General features: G+C 38.2%; 1 protein-coding gene across 8 annotated transcripts in view; it reads right to left on the reverse strand.

Moving 5' to 3' along the window:
* Nucleotides 1–210: 210 nt before the first annotated feature.
* The window catches only part of LOC139465757 (diacylglycerol kinase beta-like), a 109,702-nt gene continuing 95,056 nt past the window's right edge, over nt 211–14,856 (reverse strand). For all 8 annotated transcript variants that reach the window (XM_071247621.1, XM_071247625.1, XM_071247623.1 and 5 more), the window contains 5 exons: nt 14,579–14,789; nt 13,484–13,604; nt 10,498–10,558; nt 7,996–8,111; nt 211–7,316 (listed from right to left, as the gene is read on the reverse strand). In XM_071247621.1, the coding sequence (XP_071103722.1) occupies nt 8,022–8,111; nt 10,498–10,558; nt 13,484–13,604; nt 14,579–14,789 (483 nt within the window). In that variant the 3' untranslated portion in view covers nt 211–7,316; nt 7,996–8,021. The remainder of the gene's footprint in view (nt 7,317–7,995; nt 8,112–10,497; nt 10,559–13,483; nt 13,605–14,578; nt 14,790–14,856) is intronic.

Raw genomic sequence — 14,856 nt, forward strand, 5'->3', positions numbered from 1 at the left:
CAGTTAACTCCCTTCTTTGGGAAGATGAAATCCTTCTTGCCAAGCCTTCTTATGCATTAGGGATGGGACGAGTCCTGGTCCGGGTAGTCCTGTGGGTACCTGGGTCCTACTCAGTACCCGACCGCCCCGAGTACCCAAGTTACCCGTCCCAGCCCTATTCTGCTTCCACTTTCTCATGCACTCTAAAATACCACAAATAAATTCTGGCTTGAAATATTTATTGAAATTGGATAAAAAGACATTAAAGCACATTTCAATTTCTTAACATTTCATATTATAGGATGAAATTTTCAAATAAAAATCTGCATTCATGTAAATTTTATGACATCAACAAATTGAGAGTTCTAGTAGTTGGGGCATCTGTAGGACCCAGTATAACAGTGAAGATTGAGACATTATCAGAGGAAACTAGTGGAGAACACTGAGCTTGAAGTAGAATATCCACAATCTACAGTTAGTATAACTAGGAGTTAGGATCTACAAGCACATTTACAACTAAATGTCAATATGCTGGGTTTAGCTTCAAACACTGATTATAGATCAAACGGATTTAAATGATATGACGCAAGTAAACAAAACAAGGAATAACAAATTTAGGAAAACAAACAGGAATATGGTCGATCAATCATATTCATAATGTGCGATGAAATAATTCATGACCTTGGTCACAAAGTCTTGATAAATATTAATTATTTCATTGTAGGAAAGAATTTTCAATTTTACGTCTCATATTTGCATTAAGACGTTGTTAATGTTGTTATCACATAAACAATCATACATTGAAAAACATAACTTACACTTTTCAAAATTGCAACAGAATCCTATAGCATTGCTCATGAGTGAATCCCAAACTTAAGGTATCTTTGCCTGCAAAGATCTATCATGTACAGAATAACATCTGGCCCTATTTCAGAAACATGAAGTACATTTTACACAATACTGAAGTACTTACACTCAGTATTATGAAACCAGAACTCTGGTTTTGTTTATGACCAAGGCGTTCGAAGCTGTGACAAATCTTTACCTTTTCAAATAACTGGCTATTATGACTTCTAGCAACTTAGACACTCCTCTCTTATCTTCAATGACAGGTGTAAAATAATTGTCACAGCTTTAACCATTTTGGCTGTAACAGTGGGACTATCTTTGACAAATGTCCATCAATATTAATAACACATAGCTGCCAACATCCCTTATAACGATTTGTATTTTGTTACGATCTTATGGTCAGGACACCAAAGCCCGACGATATCCCGAAACTCATCTGATAATGGTATCACTAATTTCTACATCGACTGAAGCCGCTTCCAAAAATATTGGACTGTCTCATTCGGGCAGATGCAACACTACAAATAGACTTCATACCAGTCGATAAACATGTCCTCACAATTTTTTACAGACGATGTAAGGCTAAGTAATGACCTTTCCTTACATGCATCTATGAAAAAATAATTCTTGCGATATTTTTTGTAGTTTGGCATATTATTTGCATGAATTGAGTAAGAATTCATACTTTACTTCGTAACAAATACGAAATATTTGGGATAGTTGGAAGCTATGATAACATAACAAAATGAAAATACCTTACAACTATCATACAGAGATCATGGTGGAATAAGTAGAATATAATATCAGCAATAAAAGCGGAAATATCAGGCTAAAGCCAAAGGAGAGTTGAGCAAAGCACTGTCTGAATCCCCTATACACTAACATATACTGTCAACCGATATACTAATTAATAGGGATGGTTCTGTTCAAGACACAATAGGTTATGGCTAAAAACAGACTGGCATGGCATGAGTGTAGAACCGTATAAGTGCACAAAAACAACAACTAGTAGGAAATAATTAACGCAATTTGTCAAAAACGACTATTAGCTTATAATGTGAAGAAGAAAAAACGTATACAATTTCTACATGAATACTAAAACAGAATTGATATATGGTTGTATATAAAGTAGTCCCCTAATTATATAGTGACACTCAGATCTAATAGTTTCACCGATTTTTGATTGGTCGATTGAAGAAACTGCCACAGGAAGTCTCACTACCGACAAATACTGCACTATTCTTGGATAGTTCCTGAATATATACACAAGGACTGCCATCTCTCCTGGAAGTATCCAGTATAGACTTGTTGCGACTATGCATGAGGTATGAAAGACGACTGACCAATATTATGGGAAGGTTATATTGAAAAAATACAACTCAAAAGAAGTTAAAGAAGTCAAAATAACTTAACTTCTTTTGAGTAGTATATCTTAAAAGGACACACAATTGTACGGTTTCTGATTTCCAAATAACAAAACCTATAGTGTTCATCATCATAATTGCCTTGTTCTTGTATTCCTACATCTATTTAAACATTTTGCTTCTTAAGATGTAGTTAAGGATTTGATTTTTCCATATAGAAATATTTTGAATGACAAAACTTTGTTTTAGGACATACTATTATCTCTTTTTTTCCTGATGTGCACATCTAATTCTTACAACTTAATATACTTGTTTATCCACTGCTTTCTGTCTATATATAATCTTTTTATCAAAGTTAAAAATTGAAAATTGTCTCAGTTTTGTAAACTCATGAAAACAGCATCCTGCAAAACATTACTGACATAACAAAGTATATATATATAACCCTACCAACAAAAGCACAAATGATTCAATTTGACAAAAGTATGACTTCAGAACAGTATGATAGAAAATCAGTAATGGTTTCAAATGGGTATTTTGTGAGTACTGTTGCTTTTCCAAGGCCCATGTTTGGTACGGTAAATTATAGTTACAATGTACAATAGTGAAAATATTTCATAAAAATACTGTATGAAGAAAGGCAGGAGATTACTAGAAGAGGAATACAGAATGCTGACCTCTGTTCATCCGTATAACTTAAACACTCAGAAACCTGCGCACATCACAGCCAAAACCAGTGGCAACTATGCAGTATATACTTGTATAGGATAAATATTTAGGCTGCTCTTTTGAAACAGACATATGTTAACAAAACTTTGTGTAATTAAATGGAAAAAATGGACTATTTTGTGCATGACTTCACATTATAATCATATATTCTGAATACAAAAATAATAACACATTTTGATTAGGGTATACAATATCTGAAAAGAAATATTAACGAGATATGACATCCTAACAACTAGATAAATATCAAGGGGTTGTAAGACTTACAACAAACAGAAGCTGGATACATAATCATGGATATAGTTGTCCTAATCATGAATTTAATATTCAGGAATTAACAAATAAGGTCAAAAACTGCCCTGACCAGTGACCACACTGTCCCACATGGCTGTATAACATGGCCTAACCAAGCTATCAATATGCATGAATAAGGGAGCTAACTCAAAATTCCCTAAATGAAACAACTTATTTGAATATGAATAACTGTTTGCATAATAGAGTGAAAATAAAACATTGTTAAACTGTTAACTCTAACTCCGGCTACAGTCATATAAATTACCACCAAAGACAATAAATAGATCTTAGTTGTGCACCCCCCTTTTCAAAAAAACTGTATCCGCCTGACAGTCATAGTTGATGACAATTTACCCAACTCACAAGAGTTATTCCCCTTTATATACTGCTTATCTCCCTTCAAGGAACAGCCTATAATGTATTTATACATATTGAATACTAGTGCATTTTGGTACATTTGACATAGTTAAACATTTACATGAATTTTCAGGCATGCGATAAGCTGTATATCAAATAGCATTACTTCCTCGGTGATAATTAACACAATATTATTGCTTTCTTTCTTGACGTTTCCTTGTTTCCTTGGACACAAACATGTTGATACATTCAGTCCAATAATGATTATAATATACTGAAATTGTATTTTGTGCGTTGATGGAAGATATGAATCATGACAGAGTATCGTATTAAATGCGAATCAGATAAAGAATAAATCCAGTTCTATACCATATGGAAAAAGATTTATAAAACTACAAAATCAACAGGAAGTATCTCAAATATATTAATATTTCAATAAAGCTATTATACTGCTTATTTCATAAGGAAGGATTGTAGTTCATGCATAGTCTCCATTTTTGTAAGCCTAGAGTTCAAGAAAAACCTCTACAAGGTTTAAAGACTACTGATGCTGAAAAAAAAAGCAAAATTGAAAGCTTCAATGTTCTCCTGTTTGTTCTGAAATTACACAATTTCGAAAAAAATATGTCTTAAGGAAATGAATGCCATATATTCATCATGAAAATAAAAAGCATATTCACTCCTGCAGAATTCAATGTCATTTACATTACTAGGCCCTTCCATCTGCTGTAAGGTGTTTGGCTACAAGACCTATACACGTTCTATTCTATAATCTAAAAACTTCTTCCACAAAAATCATATTTCTTTAAAAATCACTCTATCTTTTTTCTACTAGAAAACTACCACAAATTAGATGGATCTTAAAATGAAACCTACCCAAACTGTACTTTTACACATACAGTGAAACCTCATTTATCTTGACCCCCGTTTATCCAGATACGATGCATATATATATATATATATATATATATATATATATATATAGATATATATATATATATATATATACACACACATCACTCCAAACCATGACATTTAACCCTGAAATTTGTTAATCTGAAGGAATTCCCTGGAATTGGTACTGTCCAGATTAATAAGGTTCCACTGTATTGAGGTCTGATATTGAATCAGACAGGTCATACATTTAAGAAATCTATGAACACTACTACAGAGAGTCCTTTCTTTACTGGCACACTACAATAGAGATAATGTTTCTACTTAGAAATAGGCACAAGAATGGTCAAATTTTCCATGTAGATTTACCTTGGGAAGAGCATGAATAAGCTCTTGTTTGGCTGGCTGGCATAGCAATATACACCAAACTTATATGACACAAGCATGACAGAAGTGCAATCGATTATACACAACAATAACATCACTGTATACAGAAGGCATTATGTTTACATATATCACAAGTAGGTTTTGCAAACTTGCTGTTCCATGCATGTATGCACATAAAGATCAATGGACAGGAAATAAAATACTTATAGGATTAAAAAAACTTGGGTTGAAGGTCTGACAGAGGCATGGGAGGCTTAAAAAGCGTCGTTAATTACGACAATGACGAGCCACGAACTGCCATGAATCTTATCAAGATATTATTCCTTGTAATGAAAGAGGGCCTTAGAATTAAACAATATCAAGTGTCTCCTGTCTTTGGTAAAGAATGTCCACAATTTAGATAATAAATCCATCCCTATGACAAAGTCACAAACATACTATTGAAAATAAGTTAAGGTCCACCTGATTCTTTCATGCAACTATGATATATCTGTCAATGGCATTTTTGGAATCGGGTGATCCTTAACTTCTTTGAGTAGTATATATTTTCCTTTCTCAATCAGAATGGGTAAATAGAGCATTATCAGACTATTTGCATAATTGCAGTAACCTCTTTAGACTCCTTACTGGATAAACTCCTTCAGATTCTCAAACAGCATGGTCAATACTAATTTTATAAAATAAACCCCTAATATGGCTGAAGTAATGCTGATATGAAGTTAAATTTTAACTCTCTCCAACTCAAGATAACTCTTTAGGAGAATGAATGTATTCTTGATATTTAATAAAGAAAAGTGAGTAATAAAGAAGAACGCTGTATCCACACTTAACATTTCCTGCAGTCATAATGGGTTTCACAAATAGTACCCATCTTAGGATTCAAACCTTGTCCTTCTGTTCACTTGGGCAAACTCACTGGGTTATTCCACTCTCCTTTAGTTCAGATTTAAACTTCTGGGATTTCTTTGGTGGGTGTTATTTGTAGAGGAGGTCATGCTTACCCTTTTTATGAACACCAGGTGTCACCACTGATTTTATGTGATACATTCATAAATTTACACCGCTTTTTTTGCCTTTTACGCCCAATGGAAACTGTTTAGGCAGATAATCAATATTGATTATTTTCTGGCGTTGACATTATATATACTACAAAAAAATAGTTAAGGACCACCTGATTTTTTTCATATTGCTATGATTAACTATAGTAATATGAAAGAATCGGATGGTGTTTAACATTTTTTGAGTAGTATCATTAGAGAGTAGTATCAACACACCCATTCTTGACAGCTAATTTTGAAATATTTGTTAACCTTTAATGGTGCATCACGGCAGTCTTAACAGAGGCTGTCGTAACAGACGTGGAAACACTTCGATAATTGCTTAATTATAAGGCCAGTGAAAACGGTCACATGATTGAGCCTTCAAATAAACATAATCAGCATCCACAAGACTATTCTTATTACATCTGTCGACGGATTTGACCATGAACAGTGTCAGAAAACACCACTAAAAACATATATTTGGCATTGAAATTATTATCTTATTTAGCTGCCCATTGGTTGTGGGGTTGATGTAATCTAGACCTATGTTATAGCCCCTACCATGCATTCTTGGAATCTTCCACACATTCATATGGAATAGTCTATAGGCATATATAGGGAAGAGGGTTTCAGTGATGTAATTCTTGGTACAATATTACCTTTAGTGATGTGGCATATCAAATATTGCAAATTGCACATCAATAAAATACCTGAGTGTCACAGTGAAAATAGTATATAGCGATATCAAAATGTCTCTCAATATATGGAGGTCCACTTTACTATTATGACTGATTTGTTTTTTTCTAGAAAATGACCTAAACTGAAATATTATGACAAGATAATTCTCTGATTAATTAACACCCATCTGTTGCTTCATTTCGGATTCCTGGAAATGAGGAGGGTACAAAATACAAAAAATATATATTACTTCAAAAAATGATAATACAAAAACAAAACACTACAAAAATTGAAATAATTTTTCTATGAAATTAACACTGAAACTATAATATGAATATTGAATAAAAATGGAAAAAAATATACAGAAGTATATCATGAAGTTATAACTATGTCAAATATAAACACAAAATAGAAATCTAAATGATATAAATTATCAAAATGTAATAGAGGTAACCATGGCAACAAAGAAATGACAATTTTGATAACCACTTAGGTGGGATTCTGGCTACACTCAATAACAAGAAACAAGATGGGCGATGGGAGGATGCCACTATGTAAGAAGCTATGGTTGTTTAATATTGCACCAAGAAGTATTGCCGAGACAGTGGCCATGGCTATTGACCGGGGCTACAACTGGTAAAAGCGATGACCTGCATCAGCCTATCATATGGACCTCGGGCTACTGCGCTAGATTAGCTGGGAAAGGCTCAACTTGCTGATCCACAATGTTCAACGACGCAAGGCTGGCCTGAAATTACAAAGTTCAACTATGATCAGGTCTTGCTGTTGCAGTTGATTCTCAGCCAGGTAATCACTGGCCATTCTGTATGTTTTTAACAGATGCAAAACTAATGTCATTATGCAAAATAATAGTGAGTGAATTTGGTTTTACGCCGCTTTTAGCAATATTCCAGCAATATCATGGCGGGGGACACCAGAAATGGGCTTCACACATTGTACCCATGTCGGGAATCGAACCCAGCTCTTCGGCGTGATGAGCGAAAGCTTTAACCACTAGGCTACCCGACCCCCCCTGGCCATTCTGAATGTGTTAAACGGATGCACAACTGATGTCATTAGGCAAAATTATAGAGATTTATATATCAATAATAACATGGTAATAACATGTAGTTTTATGGGGAGTTTTATGAGTGAGAGTATGGTTTTACGCCGCTTTTAGCAATATTCCAGCAATATAACGGCGGGGGGGACACCAGAAATGGGCTCAAACATTGCACCCATGACGGGAATCGACCCCTGGTCTTCGGCGTGGCGAGTCAACACTTTAACCACATGGCTACCCCACTGCCCCTCTTTATTAAGGAGAGAACAAACAGTTCAAATCATGTTATATTTTGTGGCTGGTCTGAATATACTGATCAGTATATATAGTGCCTATGTGAGCTGGCACTCTTCCTGATACCCACCTTCACCTTGCGCTGCACAGACTGAGCTACTTCTTGAAAAGTTTGAAAAGCTTGGACTTCTTGTTTGACGGGGGCGCCATCAGTACGGGCACTTGGTTCTTGTGTGTAACATAGATCTGCAAGTACAACAGTAACTTCAACAAGCGTGGAATAGGAGTGAGAACATCACCTCGGAGAAGGAGGAAGAGTGAGTGAGTGAGTGAGTGAGTGAGTGAGTGAGTGAGAGTGTGAGTGAGTGAGTGAGTGAGTGAGAGTGTGAGTGAGTTAGAGTGTGAGTGAGTGAGTGAGTGAGAGTGTGAGTGAGTTAGTGTGTGAGTGAGTGCGTGAGTGAGTGAGTGAGTGAGTGAGTGAGTGAGTGAGTGAGTGAGTGAGTTGGGTTTAACGCCGCTTTTAACAGTATATATCACCGCGTGTCAGCCTGATGTGGGAGAAATCTCCAAGTGAGTGAGTGAGTGAGAGTGTGAGTGAGTGAGTGAGTTAGAGTGTGAGTGAGTGAGTGAGTGAGAGTGAGTGAGTGTGTGAGTGAGTGCGTGAGTGAGTCAGTGAGTGAGTGAGTGAGTGAGTGAGTGAGTGAGTGAGTGAGTGAGTGAGTGAGTTGGGTTTAACGCCGCTTTTAACAGTATATATCACCGCGTGTCAGCCTGATGTGGGAGGAAATCTCCAAGTGAGTGAGTGAGTGAGTGAGTGAGAGTGTGAGTGAGTTAGTGTGTGAGTGAGTGGGAGTGAGTGAGAGTGTGTGAGTGAGTGAGTGAGTGAGTGGGAGTGAGTGAGTGAGTGAGTGAGTGAGTGAGAGTGAGAGTGAGTGAGTGAGTGAGAGTGAGTTAGTGTGAGTGAGTGAGTGAGTGAGTGAGTGAGTGAGTTGGGTTTAACGCCGCTTTTAACAGTATTCCAGTTATATCACCGCGTGTCAGCTTGATGTGGGAGGAAATCTCCAAGTGAAGCAGGTCACAGACGTTTACCACTTTGATGAAACCCACGTGCACGGGTATGGTGCTGACAATTTAGAAACATAATCAGGGTGAACCTGGATTCGAACCCATGATCATAGGTTTCTGGCATGCCCAAGGGATGCAACTCTGCACAGCGAATTGCAGGGCCTAAGACAGCAAAGCCACTCATGCCCCTTTTTGGAAAAGGAGGTTAAAATACAGGAGCTACATGGATGCAATTTGTGTTTGGCAGATGTGTTATTTTTTGTCAAAATCTTATCACTCAATAATTTAATTATAGTGGTGAAACACCTTTCTGATCAGGTTATCCGATCGTTTATAAAAAGCCCCATGTAAACATTCTAAGTGAGCTTGTCACGTGACATTTCCATGCCTATATCAGCTATGATGTTCTAACTAGATACAGTGGTTCTGGAAAGTCTCAAACACAAACAGATGGAGGTACTAAATGACTGATGTCTCATTGTCAGCTGGTACCCAGAATCTACATGTGTAAGCGTGAGTGAGTGAGTATGGTTTTACGCCGCTTTTAGCAATATTCCAGCAATATCACAACGGGGGACACCAGAAATGGGCTTCACACATTGTACCCATGTCGGGAATCGAACCCGGGTCTTCGGCGGGACGAGCGGACACTTTAACCACTAGGCTACCCAACCGCCCTGACATGTGTAAGAATGAAGGAACATTGTTAATTATGCATGAGTGTGAAATATGCAGTTACTTGAAAAGAAACAAAATGTTATTTTCATCAAAAGTCATATTTCACTGTCATTAAAATAAAAACCAGAATTTTCATGGCCCTGGGATGACAGAACTAGTTTCATCCAGATTACCACCCTTGAAAGTTGTCTCCCCCTTGGTCCATTCACCTTGTGATATTGAGTGAGTGAGTATGGTTTTACACTGCTTTTAGCAATATTCCAGCAACATCACAGCGGGGGACACCAGAAACGGGCTTCAGATATTGTACACATGTCATGAATCCTACACGGGTCTTCGGCGTGACGAGCAAACTCTTTAACCACCAGGCTACCCGACTGCCCTACTAACACATACCTAATGACAACTTGTGGGCACCTTCTTGTGGTATTGACTACTTGATGTCCTACAACTTTCCTATTACAAAAAACTACCATGATGCGACGACCTTGCGATGAAGTGAGTCACTGATCTTTGCCATAATTGTAGATTTGTTGTATACATGTATTCGTGCGCTTTCCCACTAGTGCGCCACAAAACAAGTTTTTAAGGTGGCATGTTCTTCAAAATATGGAGAATCAACAATAAATATTGAAAAATATAAAAAACATAATTTTGCATGTTTTTGTTTGTTAAGTTTTAATGAGGAACTATATTGTGCACACGCTGTCGATCATTGTAGTGAGTAAGAATGCGACTTGACCAGCTGTCGACAAATGTTTGAAAAAGGGGCATTGTAGCATCAAGATGTTTATAATAAATACACTATTTCACGTTTTAAGTCAAATACGATGTATATCTGATCTCGTGAAGTCAGAAAAGCAGGAAATAGTCTCTGTCTCCTACTCACAGTGCACGGTGGTTGCATCCAGGGTTCCCCATCTATTTGCATTGGAAATCTTTTCCTTGTTCTGAAAGCATAAAATCACAAACTTTACAATTCTTCCTTTTTCTCTTAGCATGAGGATGTATTTTGTTATTGGTAGGTAAGGGACTGAGGGACTGGTCATTTATCATAAGGGAGGGGAATCAAACTCATCAGCACCCCCCACCCCCTTATAATAAATGGCCAGTCCTAAGATGTTGTTTTACACTGAAGTCAACAACATATCCAGGCTATGTCAACCAATCTTTTTTCACAGCATTGATGAAGCCAATGGCCTAGAGTACATTGTCTTGGGTGATGTCTTGTGAGCACTGCCACATACCTAATGACAACTTATGCGTACCGACACATACCTAATGACAAATTATGCGTACCGACACATACCTAATGACAACTTGTGAGCACAGACACATACCTCATGACATCTTGTGAGTACTGACACATACCTAATGACAACTTGTGGGCACTGCCAAATATCTAATGACAACTTGTGAGTACTGACACATACCTAATGACAACTTGTGAGCACAGACACATACCTAATGACAACTTGTGGGCACTGCCAAATATCTAATGACAACTTGTGGGCACAGACACATACCTCATGACATCTTGTGAGTACTAACACATACCTAATGACAACTTGTGGGCACTGCCAAATATCTAATGACAACTTCTGAGCATAAACACATACCTCATGACATCTTGTGGGCACTGCCCAATATCTAATGACAACTTGTGGGCACTGTCCAATATCTAATGACAACTTGTGGGCACTGCCAAATATCTAATGACAACTTGTGGGCACTGCCAAATATCTAACGACAACTTATGCGTACCGACACATACCTAATGACAACTTGTGAGCTCAGACACATACCTCATGACATCTTGTGAGTACTGACACATACCTAATGACAACTTGTGAGCACTGCCAAATATCTAATGACAACTTGTGAGCACAGACACATACCTCATGACATCTTGTGAGTACTGACACATACCTAATGACAACTTATGCGTACCGACACATACCTAATGACAACTTGTGAGCACAGACACATACCTCATGACATCTTGTGAGTACTGACACATACCTAATGACAACTTATGCGTACCGACACATACCTAATGACAACTTGTGAGCTCAGACACATACCTCATGACATCTTGTGAGTACTGACACATACCTAATGACAACTTGTGAGCACTGCCAAATATCTAATGACAACTTGTGAGCACAGACACATACCTCATGACATCTTGTGAGTACTGACACATACCTAATGACAACTTATGCGTACCGACACATATCTAATGACAACTTGTGGGCACTGCCAAATATCTAATGACAACTTGTGGGCACTGCCAAATATCTAACGACAACTTATGCGTACCGACACATACCTAATGACAACTTGTGAGCTCAGACACATACCTCATGACATCTTGTGAGTACTGACACATACCTAATGACAACTTGTGAGCACTGCCAAATATCTAATGACAACTTGTGAGCACAGACACATACCTCATGACATCTTGTGAGTACTGACACATACCTAATGACAACTTATGCGTACCGACACATACCTAATGACAACTTGTGAGCTCAGACACATACCTCATGACATCTTGTGAGTACTGACACATACCTAATGACAACTTATGCGTACCGACACATACCTAATGACAACTTGTGAGCTCAGACACATACCTCATGACATCTTGTGAGTACTGACACATACCTAATGACAACTTGTGAGCACTGCCAAATATCTAATGACAACTTGTGAGCACAGACACATACCTCATGACATCTTGTGAGTACTGACACATACCTAATGACAACTTATGCGTACCGACACATACCTAATGACAACTTGTGAGCACAGACACATACCTCATGACATCTTGTGAGTACTGACACATACCTAATGACAATTTGTGGGCACTGCCAAATATCTAATGACAACTTGTGGGCACTGCCAAATATCTAATGACAACTTGTGAGTACTGACACATACCTAATGACAACTTGTGGGCACTGCCAAATATCTAATGACAACTTGTGGGCACTGCCAAATATCTAATGACAACTTGTGGGCACAGACACATACCTCATGACATCTTGTGAGTACTAACACATACCTAATGACAACTTGTGGGCACTGCCAAATATCTAATGACAACTTCTGAGCATAAACACATACCTCATGACATCTTGTGGTCACTGCCCAATATCTAATGACAACTTGTGGGCACTGTCCAATATCTAATGACAACTTGTGGGCACTGCCAAATATCTAATGACAACTTGTGGGCACTGCCAAATATCTAACGACAACTTATGCGTACCGACACATACCTAATGACAACTTGTGAGCTCAGACACATACCTCATGACATCTTGTGAGTACTGACACATACCTAATGACAACATGTGAGTACTGACACATACCTAATGACAACATGTGCCAAATATCTAATGACAACTTGTGGTTACTGCCAAATATCTAATGACAACTTATGCGTACCGACACATACCTCATTACAACTTGTGAGCACAGACACATACCTCATGACATCTTGTGAGTACTGACACATACCTAATGACAACTTGTGAGCACTGCCAAATATCTAATGACAACTTGTGAGCACAGACACATACCTCATGACATCTTGTGAATATTGACACATACCTCATGACAACTTGTGAGTACTGACACATACCTAATGACAACTTGTGGGCACTGCCAAATATCTAATGACAACTTGTGGGCACTGCCAAATATCTAATGACAACTTGTGGGCCCTGCCACATACCTCATGACAACTTGTGAGTACCGACACATACCTAATGACAACTTGTGAGCACTAACACATACCTAATGACAACTTGTGAGCACTGGCACATACCTAATGACAACTTGTGAGCACTGACGCATACCTAATGACAACTTGTGAGCACTGAGCAAGACGTTTGCCGGATGCCCGCAGTCCGGCGTAGACCTGACCGACATGCATACTGTTCTCCAGGCCCACCACCTCAATCAGCTTGTCCCCAACATCTGCAACACACATACAGGATTTAATATCAGGTATATAAAGAACAGAAGCAAGCAGCGATTTCATATAATAATAATAATAATAATAATAATAATGATAATAATCCATGCCCTAAAGCATGCTTAAGGCGCTACATCATAATACCGGTCAATGGATCGGTATGCAATTTTCATTCTCAGCTCCCTGAGGAGTACACAACCCAAGCTGCCTGTGAGGCACTAGAAGGTTATCAGCCACATTACCATCTCGTCCAACCTGATACACATTCACTGCTGGGTGAACAGAGGCACATTTCGAACAAAGTCACTTGCCTAAGGAGACACCACATGTGGTAAATGTGCTTTAGTTTGGGGCAGGGCAAAAGCCCTAGAAACTCTCAGGAGTCAAGATGCTGAATGTGGTCACCCATCCAGCTACTCTTCATACTTTTTTGGCGTTCACTCTCCTAATTTCTACCAATAATTCAACCTATTGGAATACCAATCTAATCTAACAAATGTTATATCTTGGATAACACTTTCTTAGAAAAGTACAGATTCTCGTACTTTTTTAGGTTGAGTCCCATCCAGGTTTCAAACCCACACTGCCAGAGTGAGGCACCTAATCGCCAGCACACAAAGTCAGCGATCTAACCCATTCAGCTACCGAGGCTTCCACAAAAATGTCCTTTCTAATCCTTTCAAAGTCAATACAACCTGTGAAGATCCAAGTTTGGTCTTCAACAACCCATGCTTGTTGTAAGAGGCCACTAACGGGATCGGGTGGTCGAGTTTCCTAACTTGGTGGATGTCACATGTAATTTTATCCTAATTGCTGAGATCAATACTCATAATGCCAGTCACTGGCTTGTCTGGTCCAGACTCAATTATTTACAGACCGCCGACATATAGCTGGAATATTGCTGAGATTGTAACCAAACAAACAAACAAACAAACAAACAAACAAACAAACAAACAAACAAACAAACAAGTCTGACCTTGCACAGCAATGTTGAGTTCTGCTGACGACATGCTGCTCGTGGAAAACTCTTTGTCTTTGTCCTTCTTAGCTTTTTGAGCTTTCCGTCGTTTCTTCTGGCTGGGGTTCTCACCCCACAGGTTGGTACCTCCATAGATACTTGGAATATTGAGAAGAGCAATACCCTCCAGGGGGGAGCCGTTGGCCAGGTCCAGAGAGTAACCATCACACTAGGGGAGGAGGGAGATAAACAACATTATCTCACCTTTCATACATACTTGAATGTTATTGGTCAAT

This window comes from Haliotis cracherodii, unplaced genomic scaffold (genome assembly GCF_022045235.1).
Source record: "Haliotis cracherodii isolate W230 unplaced genomic scaffold, xgHalCrac1.p SCAF_18, whole genome shotgun sequence".
Lineage (NCBI taxonomy): Eukaryota > Metazoa > Mollusca > Gastropoda > Lepetellida > Haliotidae > Haliotis > Haliotis cracherodii.